At 38.1% G+C, this 15,730-nt stretch overlaps 1 protein-coding gene across 1 annotated transcript in view; it reads right to left on the bottom strand.

Annotated features, from left to right (window-relative positions):
* A1CF (APOBEC1 complementation factor) overlaps nt 1-15,730 on the bottom strand; it is a 79,944-nt gene that overhangs the window by 19,827 nt on the left and 44,387 nt on the right. The window contains exons 5-6 of the mRNA XM_079138375.1: nt 14,849-15,087; nt 2,011-2,175 (exon numbers count right to left, since the gene is read on the bottom strand). Of these exons, the coding sequence (XP_078994501.1) occupies nt 2,011-2,175; nt 14,849-15,087 (404 nt within the window). The remainder of the gene's footprint in view (nt 1-2,010; nt 2,176-14,848; nt 15,088-15,730) is intronic.

The raw sequence follows: 15,730 nt of genomic DNA, 5'->3' as shown, positions 1-15,730 counted from the left end.
ATGCTATAATGATATCTAAAGGTTGGAAATAGTGTAGATGTCTACTAATTATACTTTGGGGAAAGTTTCATATAGAAATAAAATTTGTGTGAAGATTGTACATAAGGATACCAATTATACCACTGTTGAATAAACTTAATGTTTATTTTTATGGGAGTGATTAAATCTGGTACATTTATACCAACATCAGAGTCTTCAAAGAGAACAGAATAGACCTATGGGTACTAAAGTGGAAAGCTCCAGACCCACTGTTTATTTTTAAAAGTTACAAAATACTGAAAGAGTGCCTGTTGCATGAATGAATTGAATAAGAATGGGGTGTGGGGATCCTAGAGTTGTTAAATCAGGGATCTCCCACCTGCTGGTTATGTGACTTTGGGTTCTGGTTTTCTTATCTAGAAAATAATGGAACTAATACATTAACTTACATTGTTGGGTCACTGTGATAAATAAATAACACCTGATGCAAAAGTGCCCACTCTAATGTCTGACTAATAGTGACCAGTCCGTTGTTTGCAGTTTTCTGTGTTAGCCATGAATTCACAGGTGTTGGTATGCACCCACATCATAATACTAAAGTATAGGGAAGGTAGAGTTACTGAGACTGAAGAAAGATAAATCTTTGGGGAATTTTTTAAAAGAAAAAAATGACATCCTTGCTAATTAACTTCAGAGTGAATCATCAGCTTATCATTTTATTATGCCTGAAATAGCACCAAGCATTGGAAACAGACAATATGAATATATAAGGTGAATATCCTTAGGCAGTTTAACATGGTGGTATCATGACCCAGGGTTTATCAACATCCTAGAGAGTTTTCCTGAAGACTTAGACATTCTGTTATGGAAAAATGTTAATACTGTGATAAAACCAGGCAATATTGTCCAGAATGTATTTCCAAGATATACTAACCCCACAAGGTGGTCTGCCACAAAGAGGATTCGTTCCAAAAGTTTGGGAAATGAAGATCCCGCATCTCTTCTTGGAGACTTTCAAGTATGTTAGAAGGAGCCTAATGACTTTAAGTCCCATAATGAAGAAATCTGCTTAATTTTTCAGAATCTAGTGTTTACAAACTTATTTGACCAGGGACCCTTTTATCAGGAACATCTATTAACAGTTTATAGACTTGGTATTCTGTGTTGGTTTGTGGAAATTCTCATTTGAACATTGTTTCTTGAAATGCTTTACCAGTTTCAGTGTTGTAGCTTCCATATTGAGAATAAAGAGAGTCAATCTTGTAGCTTCTAATTGACATTGAAAAGTATTGACAAGATAAACAGCAACTAACTATCCCTTTTTGTGGGAACATTTCCTTGATTCCTTTTCCTCTCTCTTTATCCAGTTTCCAAAGATTAATCATCACCTTCTTACTTTTGCGCAAGAAGTCACAAGTATATTCCATTAAAACAGTGGTTGTCAACTGGGGGTGATTTTGCACATTCCTGGGGTACATTTGGTAATGTCTGGAAATACTTTTGGTTGTTATGGAGGTCACTACTGGTGTCTGCTAGGAGGGGTCTGGGCTGCTACTAAATGTCCTGCCATCTGCTGGACAGAGCCCCACTATCAAGAATCATCTGTTCCAAAATGCCATTAGTGCTAAGGTTGAGAAATCCTGCCTTAAACCTAGAGTTATGGCCATTTACTCAGCAATACAGTCAATACTTGTTGAGTACTTATTATATTCTGGGCCACAGACTGAGTGACTGAGAATTGAGAACATAATAAGAGGAAAAAGAACTTATATTCCTGGAATTGCTAGTTTAGTGAAGTAAATATGTATTCATTAATCACACAGATAAATATATGATTATAATATTGTTAAATGTTGTAGAACCATAGGTCTCATTTTCTAATTCAAAGATGGGAATATAGCTTGAGTAAAATGCTTTCAATTATGAGAATGACTTCAATAAAAGCTATTCTCTTTAAAGTTATGGGAAGCCGCCTCAAGTATAAGCTTGTAAAGTATGTTTTGAAAAAGTAATCTTACATGTACGTCCCACCTGGTCTAATATTGTTGAATTCCTTTTCAATCATCTCTTCAGAGGTGGACAGCATAAGGTTTCTTACATACAGGATTTTCACAGAAGACATGGTGTCTTCATCAACTTCTACTTCTGGCTCTGCCCAGTCTACTGCAATCGGATGTCCCCATAATTGAATTCTACCTGTGGAAAATGATCACAAGTATGGTTCATTATTTAGAAATAAGGATAACATTATCTTGGTTCATACTGATGTTATTTTTAAATTGAACTGACCCTTGAAGTCTTGAATGAGCAAGACCATTAGAAGAGGTTATTATTGATTTTAAGACATTCAAAAAATGTAGGAGGTGGTTAGAAGTGAGTTCTGTGTGACTAGTGTTTTATTATAATGATTGAGTATAAAAGGAAGTAGGCTGTGGTTTGAAATAGAAGCTGTAGACATGTTTGGGTCTTAAGACAGATCTTACAGGGGCAAGGTAATTGTTTAATGTAACAAAGGAAAAGGGGAGAAAGGCCAAGAATGGATTTAGGACTCAGATATAGAATTTGACTTTCTGAAACATTAAAAAGGTTACTAGAACATGTGTCTACTGCTGTTGGAATCTGTGTTGTTATCTGGGCCAGGCACCATTTGAGATGTCTCACGAATGTTACCTGGGCAAATGTGGGTGGGACCCAGGCACCCCTAGTTTGTTCTTTGCCCCTTTTACTTGGTCAAGGCTCACACCTACTGTGTTTCCTCCTAATTTTCTTTTAAAGCTTGGGTAACTTGGGAATCTGGAGAAAAATAATGTTTTTTCTTTTTAATCCTAATTAGGAAGAAAGATGAAGAGCAAAGAAAAAGTCTATGATAAAAATTATTTTTAAAAATATTAAACCAATAAATTATTATTTAAATAGTTTTAAATAGTTTTTACAACATACTTTTATCAATTTAAAACTAAAGTATTTGCATTATAGCAGAAAGTCACATATATTGCATTGACTCACTTTTATTTAGTGACATGAGATCACTAAGCAACAGCGCCACAAAACTGTTAAGATTCGTTGCTAAAAATTTAAGGAAATAATTCTGGCACTAAAAATTCTGAATACCAACTCAGATTATCAATAGTTTTGGAAGCTGTAATTCAGTGACTGGTTTTCAAAGTAGCCAAAGTTTCTGTCAACTGTAGAGACAAAGTTCTTTCATTACTAGTATAAAAAAACTTTCCAATAACTTCCCATCTACTAGCATCTCAGAATTCACAAAAGTGGAAAGAACTATAAGGTATTTAGTATAATTACTATCTGTAATTCAGGTTGACACAGACATTTATTCTGGCAAAAAAAACCAAAACTGTTAGACATCTGCTCTTTAAAAAAAAAAAATACAGTTACTGGGGATTTAGCCCCAGGTCATGCACATGTTGGGCAAGTGTTCTACCACTGAGCTATATCACTAGCTCAGAGGATGATTAAATAATAACTTTTAACCTATAAGAGTCAGTTCAGCTATGATAAGAAATCTGACTCTCCTTAATGTGTAGTTGCTGTCCAGGATTACATATATTTTTGTATTTCTATAGTAATTATTTGTTAAGTACTTTCCCCTATGTGCTTTCTCAGTTCTTTCTTACCATATCCCTGAGGGGAATGAATCCCAATTTTACAGAAAAGGAAATGAGCTTTAGAGAGGGTAACCTGCCCAAACCTATTTCACCTCACCACCTCTCTCCTTTGGATTTTGTGGTTTATTTCCTTTACCTCTGTGAGGTTCAGATCCATGTCACAGTGATAAGAAGATGAGACTCAACTCCAGTTCTGAATTTGGTGATAAACCTAGTTTGCTTTTATTCATTGTTTGGGAATAAGCTCTATCCTGTGAATAATACAAAGTTGGAGAGAAGAAAATCAGGAGTCCTCAGTATTGGTAAGGATTTATTTATTTATTCATTTATTTAATTATAACATATAGGAGGCAAGTATTTTCAACCCAGATTCATCATTTTATTCCTTGGAAAGCACTTGTGATCTTTGACAAGTCTCTTCAATAAACCTGGGTATCCAGAAGCAGAACAATGGGGTTAACCCTCATCTCAGATTATATAAAAGAAACAACTCAAACAAATGAAAGACTCAACTGTAAGACCTGAAACTGTAAAACTGTTAGAGGAAAACAGAGGGGGAAAGTTTTTTGACATTGGTTTGGACAATAAGTTTTTGAATATGACCCCCAAAAGTATAATGAACAAATCAAAAAAAGAAATATGGAATTGCATCTAACTAGAAAACTCTGCATAGCAAGAAAATAATCAACAGAGAGAAGAGCAGATGCAAAAAGGGGGAAATATTTGTAAATTATGCATTTTGATAAGGAGTTAGTATCCAAATATTTAAGGGATAACTCAATCACAAGAAACCAATAATCCGAGCACAGTGCGGGACTCAGAGCAACCACTGGGGCTCCGGTGGCTGCCAGGGGGAGGAACAGCGAGGAAAGCTGTGTGGACTCAGAACACGGGCCTGCCCTGAGGAGGAGGAGGAGGAGTGTGGCCGCTTGGATTCGGAGTGACTACACCAGAGCTACAGGCGGTTGCCAGAGGAGGAGCTGCGTGGCGAGCTGTTTGGACTCAGACCACTTCTGAACACCGGGGCCTGCCCTGAGGAGTAGGAGGAGGAGGAGGAGGAGCGCGGCGGGTCGTTTGGACTCGCAGTGACTGCATTAGAGCTCCAGGCGGCTGCTCAGAGGAGGAAGCAATTGGTGAGTTGTTTGGACTCAAAGCAACCGCTCCTGAACACAGGGGGGCTGCCTGGAGGAGGAGCGCGGTGGATCTCTTGGTCTCGAGTGGCCGCACCAGAGCTCTGGGCGGCTGCCCAGAGGAGGCGTGCAGCGGGTCACGTGGATTCAGAGCCACTCAGAGCAACCGCTCCTGAACACCCGGGGGCTTACCTGGAGGAGGAGGAGGAACAGGGCGGGTCACTTCGACTCAGAGTGATTGCCCAGGGCTACGGGTGGTTGGTGGGAGGAGGAGGCACGCAGGGAGTTGCTTGGGCTCCTAGTGACTGCACCGGAATACAGGGTGGCTGTCTGGAGGAAGAGGCATGTGGCGGGTCTCTGGGACTCAGAGCGATTGTACGGGGCCCCAGGTGGCTACTCAGAGGAGGGGCCGCATAGCCAGGTGATTAGGTGCAGAGCAGGGTCCCAGGATCTAGGAGGCTTCTTGGTGGAAGAGCCTCACAGAGACACGCTTAGGGGCACAGGAAAGGTTCCAGGACTGCGGGCAGATTCTCTGAGGAGGGGCAGCCTAAGGAGATTCATCTGCGAAGGGTGAGGCTCCCAGGCCCAGGAGGTAGGGCCAGGCCCCTGGGAACGTTGCAGAGAAAGGCAGCCCAGCCCAGGCGGTAGCTGTTAATTGAGGGGAACCTCTAAGAGGGGACCTGACCAGCGAGACCTCCCCACCAGGTGAGTCTTCCTTGCCGAGTGAGGTTTCCACACAAGGAGAGTAAAACCAGAGACACAGGCCCAAACAGGCCTTGCCTCAGCCCGCAGCCTAGTTCCCCTTTGGATGACCACTGGTCAACAAGTGGAGGCACCTCTGCCCACTAGCAGGGAATATACCCCACCTGAAGGCCACCACTCCTAGAGAGGCAGCTTCCTTGTGGAGCACCGCATTATCAACTTCCTCCAAGACTTCAGCCTACTGAAGGCTAAGAGGGGATATATATAGAAATCTTCAGGGACATTGTAAGTCAATAGAGGAAATCAGCAATATCTCAGCGGTCCACTGATACCTGAACAATATGAGAAAACAAGGAAAGAAAATGCCACAAACAAATCTAGATGTTACATCAATAAAACCCAATGACAGCATGGCAGAAGAAATGACAGAAAAGGAGTTCACAATGTACATAATTAAAATGATCAGGGAAGCAAACGATGAGATGAAAGAGCAAATGCAGGCACTGAATGATGAGATGAAAGAGCAAATGCAGGCATTGAATGATCGCACCAATCGACAGTTAAAAGAGCAAATACAGGAAGAAAAAGATCATTTCAATAAAGAGTTAGAGATATTGAAAAAAAAACAAACAGAAATCCTTGACATGAAGGAAACAATAAACCAAATTAAGAACTCCATAGAAAGCATATCCAGTAGGATAGAACACCTGGAAGACAGAACCTCAGACATTGAAGACAAAATATTTAACCTTGAAAACAAAGTTGAACAAACAGAGAAGATGGTAAGAAATTATGAACAGAATCTACAAGAACTATGGGATATCATGAAAAGGCCAAATTTAAGAATTATTGGGATTGAGGAAAGCCTAGAGAAACAAACCAAAGGAATGAACAATCTATTCAATGGAATAATATCAAAAAATTTCCCAAATCTGAAGAATGAAATAGAAAATCAAGTTCAAGAGGCTTATAGGACTCCAAATACACAAAGTTACAACAGACCCACACCAAGGCACATTATAATGAAAATACCTAACATACAAAATAAAGACAGAATTTTAAAGGCTGTGAGAGAAAAGAACCAAATTACATTCAGGGGGAAACCAATACGGATATCAGCAGATTTTTCAATCCAGACCCTAAAAGCTAGAAGGGCCTGGAACAACATTTTTCAAGCCCTGAAAGAAAATGGATGCCAACCAAAAAACTTATACGCAGCAAAACTTACCTTCAAATTTGACAATGAAATAAAATCCTTCCATGATAAACAAAAGCTAAAAGAATTTACAAAAACAAAGCCAGAATTACAGAACATTCTCAGCAAAATATTCCATGAGGAAGAGATGAAAAACAAAGAAGCAAATCAGCAAAGGGAGGAATTATCCTAAAGGAATTGTCAAATAAAGTAGGAACCAAGTCGTGTCAAATAAATAAATAAACAAAATTTAAAAAATGAACCAAATGACCAGGAAACCAAATCATATCTCAATAATAACCCTGAATGTTAATGGCCTGAATTCATCAATCAAAAGACATAGACTGGCAGATTGGATTAAAAAGAAAGATCCAACAATATGTTGCCTACAAGAGACTCATCTCATAGAAAAAGATACCCATAGACTAAAGGTGAAAGGATGGGGAAAAACATACCATGCACATGACTCAGCAAAAAAGCTGGAGTATCCATCCTCATTTCCAATAATGTGGACTTCAAGACAAAGTTAGTCAGAAGGGATAAAGAAGGTCATTTCATACTGCTTAAGGGAAGCATAAATCAGCAAGATATAACAATCATAAACATCTATGCCCCAAACAGTGGCTCATCCATGTATGTCAAACAAATCCTTCTCAATTTCAGAAACCAAATAGACCATAACACAATAATACTAGGTGATTTTAACATGCCTCTCTCACCACTGGACAGATCTTCTAGATAAAAATTGAACAAAGAAACCATAGATCTCAATAACACAATTAATAATTTAGACTTAACGGACATTTATAGAATATACCATCCAACCAAGAGCGGATACACTTTCTTCTCAGCAGCACATGGATCCTTCTCTAAAATAGACCATATATTATGCCACAAAGCTAATGTTAGCAAATACAAGAAGATACAGACACTACCTTGTATTCTATCAGATCATAATGGATTGAAGTTAGAAATAAATGAAAGAGTAAAACACAGAAGCTATTCCAACATCTGGAGATCAAACAATATGCTATTATATGATGAATGGATAACAGAAGATATTAGGAAGGAAATTAACAAATTCTTAGAGGTAAATGAGAACAAAGAAACATCATATCAAAATCTCTGGGACACTTTGAAAGCAGTACTTAGAGGGAAATTTATTTCATGGAGCGCATTTAATAAAAGAAGTAAAACTCAACAAATAAACGACCTAACACTACAGCTCAAAGCCCTAGAAAAAGCAGAACAGATCAACACCAAAAGTACTAGAAGACAGGAAATAGTTAAACTCAGAGGTGAAATCAATGAAATTGAAACAAAAGAAACAATACAAAAAATTGACGAAATAAATAGTTGTTTCTTTGAAAAAATAAACAAAATTGATAAACCTTTAGCCACACTAACAAAGAGAAGATGAGAGAAAACCCAAATCACTAAAATTCGGAATGAACAAGGAAATATCACAACAGACAGGATTGAAATACAAAACATAATTAGAAGCTATTTTGAAAATCTATACTCCAACAAAATAGAAAATTTCAAAGACATCAACAGGTTCCTAGAGACATATGAATTGCCTAAACTGAACGAGGAGGACATACACAATTTAAATAGACCAATTTCAAGTACTGAAATAGAAGAAGTCATCAAAAGCCTACCAACAAAGAAAAGTCCGGGACCAGATGGGTTCTCAGCCGAGTTCTACAAAGCCTTTAAAGAAGAGCTCATTCCAATACTTCTCAAAGTATTCCATAAAATAGAAGAGGAGGGAACCCTCCCAAACTCATTCTATGAAGCCAATATCACACTGATACCTAAACCACACAGAGACACATCAAGGAAAGAAAATTTCAGACCAATATCCTTAATGAACAACGACGCAAAAATTCTCAACAAAATCTTAGCAAATCACATACAAAAACATATTAAAAGGATAGTACACCATGATCAAGTGGGTTTCATCCCAGGGATGCAAGGTTGGTTCAACATCAGGAAATCAATAAATGTAATTCACCATATCAATAGACTTAAAGTCAAGAATCACATGATTATTTCAATAGATGCAGAAAAAGCATTTGATAAAATACAGCACCCCTTCATGCTCAAAACACTAGAAAAAATAGGGATAGTGGGAACATTCCTTAACATTGTAAAGGCCATCTACGCTAAGCCCATGGCTAATATCATTCTAAATGGTGAAAAACTGAAAGCATTCCCCCTAAAAACTGGAACAAGGCAGGGATGCCCTCTTTCACCACTTCTATTCAACATCGTTCTTGAGACTCTGGCCAGAGCAATTAGACAAACCAAAGAAATTAAAGGGATACGAATTGGAAAAGAAGAACTCAAACTATCCCTGTTCGCTGATGACATGATTATATATTTAGAGTAACCTGGAAATTCCACCAGAAAACTCTTAGAACTCATAAGTGAATTCAGTAAAGTAGCAGGTTACAAGATCAATTCTCATAAATCCAATACATTTTTATACATAAGTGATGAATCTTCAGAAAGAGAAATTAGGAAAACTACTCCATTCACAATAGCTTCGAAAAAAATAAAATACTTGGGAATCAATCTCACAAAAGAGGTGAAAGACCTCTACAATGAGAACTACAGAACACTAAAGAAAGAAATTAAAGAAAACCTTAGAAGATGGAAAGATCTTCCATGTTCTTGGATAGGAAGAATTAATATTGTCGAAATGGCCATACTACCTAAAGTGCTATACAAATTCAATGCAATTCAAATTAAAATCCCAATGACGTACCTTACAGAAATAGAGCAAGCAATTTTGAAATTCATCTCGAAGAATAAGAAACCCAGAATAGCTAAAGCAATCCTTAGCAGGAAGAGTGAAACGGGGTATTGCAATACCACATCTTCAACTCCACTACAAAGCAATAGTAACAAAAACGGCATGGTATTGGTACCAAAATAGAAAGGTCGGTCAATGGTACAGAATATAGGACAGGACACAAACCCAAATAAATACAATTTTCTCATACTAGACAAAGGGGCCAAAAATATGCAATGGAGAAAAGATAGCCTCTTCAACAAATGGTGCTGGGAAAACTGCAAAACCATATGCAACAGAATGAAACTAAACCCATATCTCTCACCATGCACAAAACTAAACTCAAAATGGATTAAGGACCTCGGAATCAGACCAGAGACCCTGCAGATTATAGAAGAAAAAGTAGGTCCAGATCTTCAACATGTCGGCTTAGGACCAGACTTCCTTAACATGACTCCCATAGCCCAAGAAATAAAAGCAAGAATCAACAACTGGGATAGATTCAAACTAAAAAGCTTTCTCTCAGCAAAGGAAACTATCAGTAATGTGAAGAGAGAGCCTACAGAGTGGGAGAAAATCTTTGCCACTCATACTTCAGATAGAGCGCTAATTTCCAGAATCTATAAAGAACTCAAAAAACTCTACACCAAGAATACAAATAATTCTGTCAACAAATGGGCTAAGGAAATGAACAGACACTTCACAGAAGAAGTACAAGCAATCAACAGATATATGAAAAAATGTTCAACATCTCTAGTAATAAGAGAAATGCAAATCAAAACCACCCTAAGATTCCATCTCACCCCAATTAGAATGGCGATTATCAAGAACACAAGCAACAATAGGTGTTGGTGAGGATGTGGGGGAAAAGGTACACTCATACATTGCTGGTGGCATTTCAAATTAGTGCAGCCACCCTGGAAAGCAGTATGGAGATTCCTCAGAAAGCTTGGAATTGAACCACCATTTGACCCAGCTATTCCACTCCTTGGCCTGTACCCAAAGGACTTAAAATCAGCAGACTCCAGAGATATAGCCACAACAATGTTCATTGCTGCTCAATTCACCATGGCCAGATTGTGGAACTGACCTAGATGTCCTTCAACTGATGAATGGATAAAGAAACTGTGGCATATGTATACGATGGAATATTACTTCGCCATAAAGAATGATAAAATTATGCAGACAAATGGATGAAATTGGAGAATATCATGCTAAGTGAGATAAGCCAATCTCAAAATGCCAAAGGATGAATGATATCGCTAATAAGTGGATGAGGACACATAATGGGGGGAGGGAAGGGTTAGTGTTAGGGTTAGAGTTAGGGTTAGGGAGGGGGACAAGAATGGAGGAAGGACTGTATAGAGGGAAAAGAGGGGTGGGAGGGGTGGGGGGAAGGAAAAAATAACAGAATGAATCAAACAACATTTCTCTATGTAAATTTATGATTACACAAATGGTATGCCTTTACGCCATGTACAGAGAAACAACATGTATCCCATTTGTTTACAATAAAAAATAAATAAAAATAAAAAATAAAAAAAGAAAACAAATAATCCAATTAAAAATGGACAGAAGACTTAAATAGACATTCTGGAAAGAAGAAATATGAACAACAACAGGCATATAAAAATGCTCAAAATCATCATTGAAAAACAAACTAAAATTGCAATGAAATATCACTTTACTTTGGGAATTATCAAAAACACAAATGATAAATGCTGGTAAGGATATGGAGAAAAGAGAATCCTTGTACAATGTTGGTGTGGATGTAAACTGGTACAGTCATTATGGAAAAAAGTATGGTGGATCCTCAAAAAATTAAAATAGAACCTTCATGTGATCCATGTGATCCTCTGATCCTACTACAGGGTAGATATCCAAAGGAAATGACGTCAGTATGTCAAAGAGACTTATGCACTTCCATGTTCATTGCAGAATCATTCACAGTAGGCAAGATATGGAATCAACCTGAGTGTTCATTGATGGATAAATGGATAAGGAAAACTTTAGAACTTTGTGAGTCAGTTGACATCATACTGGTAGCTTGAAATTAGCCACAAAGTGTTAACAGCATGCAAATAGGAAAATGCTACCAATCAGGGCTCTTGTTTTTCCCCTGAGAGCAGCTCTTCAAGACCAGCTCATTACTGACACTTGGATGTCCCTGGATGACCCCTGGATGTCCCTGGATGTTGCTGTAAACGGTCTGGGCCTCAGGATTTTAAAACAGCTCTCAGTTAATTAACATGCCACTAAGGTTGAGTACCACTGCTCTTGCTTTCATCTTCCCAGCTTGAGACCACTGTAAACCACACCTGGGATTAAAGAGCTGCATAAAGCTGAAAGGAACAGAAATGAGAGGAGATATGGGAAGCAATGATTTCTACAAACATCCATGAAGGGCTGTGATGCACGTCAGGGTGGCAGAGTGATTTGAGAACATGGGCTTTGAAGTCAGGTAAGTTCAAAACTGGAGCAATGATTTTGGCTAGAAAACATACTCCTAAGCATCTCTTTCATCATCTGTATAATAAGAGTACCTACTATTGTGAAGACAAAGGAAGATGATTCAGGTAAAGACTCGGTTTATCACTTTTCAACAATATATACTCCTTAAATTTTTTTTCTATTTTCTTATAGGCATAATTTCCTCAGAATATGCACTCTTTGAGTACAATCTTAGATGTGTTGTTTTATCCTCAGAATTTCCCATGTCATTTAGCAGAGAGCATTATTTGTTGTGGATGCTTAATAAATATTTGTTGGTTGAGGGTTCCTATTTACATCCCATGCAGGATGTAAAATATCATTAACTGATAAATTTAGCAGTAGAGCACAAATTTGACTGCACAATTAAGGAAAAAATTCTTAATTGTGGCCTGTGCTTATCATTTTTTTTTCTTAAATCTCTCCCCCTTCTTTAAAACTAGACTCCCCACAGGGTTGCCAGTTACTGAATTCCTTTATTGCTGGCAAGTCTACAGTGGAGAAACAGGTAGACAGCTCTGGATGGGAAACCAATTTTGTTCTTAGGTCTTACTAAAAATAGAACAGTTTGACCTGGCAGACTCATGCCCCATTGTGCCTCATCTAGTTGGTTTGCTGATAAGACTGAGACCCAGTGGAGTGAAACCCAATTGAGGTCATCTCAAAGGGTCATAGTTCAGGGGGTTGCCTCCCATCATGATTAACAGGAGTGAAGGGGGAGAGTGAGGTAGCCTCTCTACTGTTGAATCCTGGATACAGAATCCATAAAGGAAAGTCAGGCCTTGGCTGGAAGACTTAACCAGGTACTTGAGAATTTTGAAGCCTGGCTACTCAGTCTTGCTTGCCTCTAGCAAACTCAACTTATAGAAAAGTTTCCTTTTGGGTCAATGTTGTTTTCTTTGAACAGATGTGGGAATTTTCTGGAGGTTCAGACCTTCCAGGAGTATTGGTTGTCTGGATCCTGAAAACTCTTTCACCCACTAAAGACCCTCTTTCACTGTCATTACCCCTATGCCCCCAAACTCATTCTGCATATCTGATTTTATAGATAACGAATGACTGCCTGAGTGTGAAAGTGATTAAAATGGGTGGGAATAGTGACAGTGGGTTCATCAGGATGTTGGCTGAGTTGATAAAGGATACTGCATTAAGAATAAAGGAGGCAGAAATGAGCATAATGGTGTTGGAGGAGTCAGTCCTGATAGAAAGGAGAGGTTTTATTTGAAAATAATTCACGGTGACATGAAGGAATGGCCATGAATACCAGGGTCAGAATTTACTCCTTATCTCATATGCAGCAAATACTTGGGGAATATTCATGAACTGGCAGGTTAGTGACACCATTCAGTCAGGCTTTTCATAGAGACTGACTTTCTACTTTTTTCCAGAACTTGTTTAAAGAATGATAGGACAGCGCTAATCTAGTGGTAATGTTCAGGATGGAGTAGGCAGAGCGTGGGTGTGTCAAAGACAGAGCAGAACTGGGAAGATAATTGAGAGACTTTGAAAAAATAATCTAAGGTGGAGAATTCATGTGTTTAGATGACATTGGTGGCCTGATAACAGGATAGATACAAGGGACTTTTCAATAGTAGGAAGGTTGGTGTTGAAAAGAGAAGAACTGAAGACGATAGCAAAATCCTAAGTCCAGGTCACCAAGAAACTTGGATTCCACAGCAATGGACCTTTGATTCAGATGACTTGATGTTTAAGTAGTGAGAAATGAATTTTTAACACTAAAAATATCCACCTCCCTAATATATTCAGCAGTTTCTGGAGTATCTCATATTTTTTTCCACTTTAAGCTCTTTGTGAAAATATTATTAAAACATCTTTTTCAAGTTCAGAAGCTTTCTTCCAAGTTTGAAAATTTCTAGAAGGCTAATCCTACAATCAATTGGTGTGTTTTCTTTTTGAGAATGTGTACCAGGGCAATATAAATCTATAAACTTTTGCTGTTTTGTTTTTAATTCTGGTGTCTCTCCCAGAATTAAAAAATTAATTCTTAGGTGTCCATTCTGTCATCTTGATATTCTCTTACTTTAATACTTGACTGGGTAATTTTTTTAGTGAACATTTTATTTTTAAATTTAATTTAGTTATGGTATTTTTTAATGGTGTGTGCATAAAATAAGGGACTTCTTTGTAATATTTTCATGCATGCATATAACATACTTTAATTGTATCCACCCTATTACCCACTCCAATTCCCCTCCATTTTCAAATAAGCGAGGTTCTTTTTTATATTGGTGGATTATAATTACACATAATAGTGGGAAGAACTCAGGATCTTAAAACACTTTTTCCTAAGTTGATCTGAGTGAAACAGGGTCTTGCTTGAGTCTTTTAAACTCAGGAACTGGTTGTTTTTGCTAGAAGGGGACTTGTCCTGTGGCTGGAATATCCAACAAAGATGCCCTTCTAAGGAGAGCTTCTTTGCTCTCATTTAGACAGAAATTATTAGACATCAGGGAGTCATAATAAAAGTACATCACTTGTCATTGAGATTACTTACAGTTTTATTGTATCTACATTATACTGGATAATATATCCTATTTCTAATAAACTTGATAATATAATTTATATGCAAAAATAACTGGTTGATATATTTAATTTTTAGAAGATTCTTCACTTTAAAGATTCATGATAGGATTGCTATAGCTTAAAGTTCTAGATTTCTCTAGCACATGTAAATTAGACCTAAGGCACAGAGTGAATGTTTCCAAACCCCATATGTGCAAACTTCAGGGAACTGAATCAACTATGCGATAAATAAGAAAGATGAAGAGTTAAAGGTGCAACATGAGGACATAAAGGGAAAAAAGGAACAGCAATCATTGCTTTCTTTGCTCAGAGGGCAGGGCAGCAGCCTGAGGATGGCCAGGTGGAATGGAGAAGCCTGGTCTTTGAGGATGGGGTTGCTAACCTGGTAACAGTTTCCTCCTAGCCATGGCAGCTGCCCGATGACTTTCATATTCCACAAAGGCAAAGCCCCGGTTTTTGCTTTTATCGGCAGCACTTGGGTAGACGATGACATCAATGACTCCTTCGGTGACCTTTTTCATCTCCGATAAGATTTCTTCTCTCTTTTTGGTTTTTGGGATTCCCCCGACAAACAATCGACAGTTGTCCACGCTAGCACAGACCCCTAAGAGACGCCCATTTCTGCAAAAAACAGGCATTTTGATTGACAAAGATCATTGTGTGGTTAAGGTTTACTGTGGAGGTTGAAAATGTATGACCCTGGGCCAGAGAGGTGTTTCATTTCATAGTGTTTAAACCATTTATGGGCTTCTTTTGGAAGATCAGGAGATGTGACAATACTTTTTAAAGGGAAAAGAATGACATGAAACTGAGTAGCACCTGCTCTTTTTAGACTATAAGTGGATCCATGAATTATCAGTCCATGCCACTGTCCGATGGGCCCCTAACACTGAGGGTGCTATACTTGCCCACATTCTGCACGACACCTACTTGTCCTGCAGATGTTTGGGGTGCAACTCCTCATGCTCCATTTCTTTTCCAGCCAATGAGAGAAACTATTCTGACACAACAGCTATTAAACATGGTGACTTATACTATAACATATTTTGCATATTAGCTTATTTGGCTCATACAAAGGAGCCTATGAAATGGGCAATGTAGGTGTTATTTTCATTTTACAGATAAACTTGGGACTCCAAGAAATTAAGTGATTTGATGAAAATATAGATTCGAAGGAATGAAACTGGTCTCTGGGCCCTCAGTTTCTGATTCTTCCACTGCACAGAGTTGCTTGTTAGCAAGATGAAGGATAACTTTATGGTCA

Source organism: Sciurus vulgaris (assembly GCF_902686455.1).
Source record: "Sciurus vulgaris genome assembly, chromosome: 4".
Taxonomy (NCBI): domain Eukaryota; kingdom Metazoa; phylum Chordata; class Mammalia; order Rodentia; family Sciuridae; genus Sciurus; species Sciurus vulgaris.
Note: the sequence above shows the minus strand (reverse complement) of the source record. Positions and strands in the feature narration are given on the sequence as shown.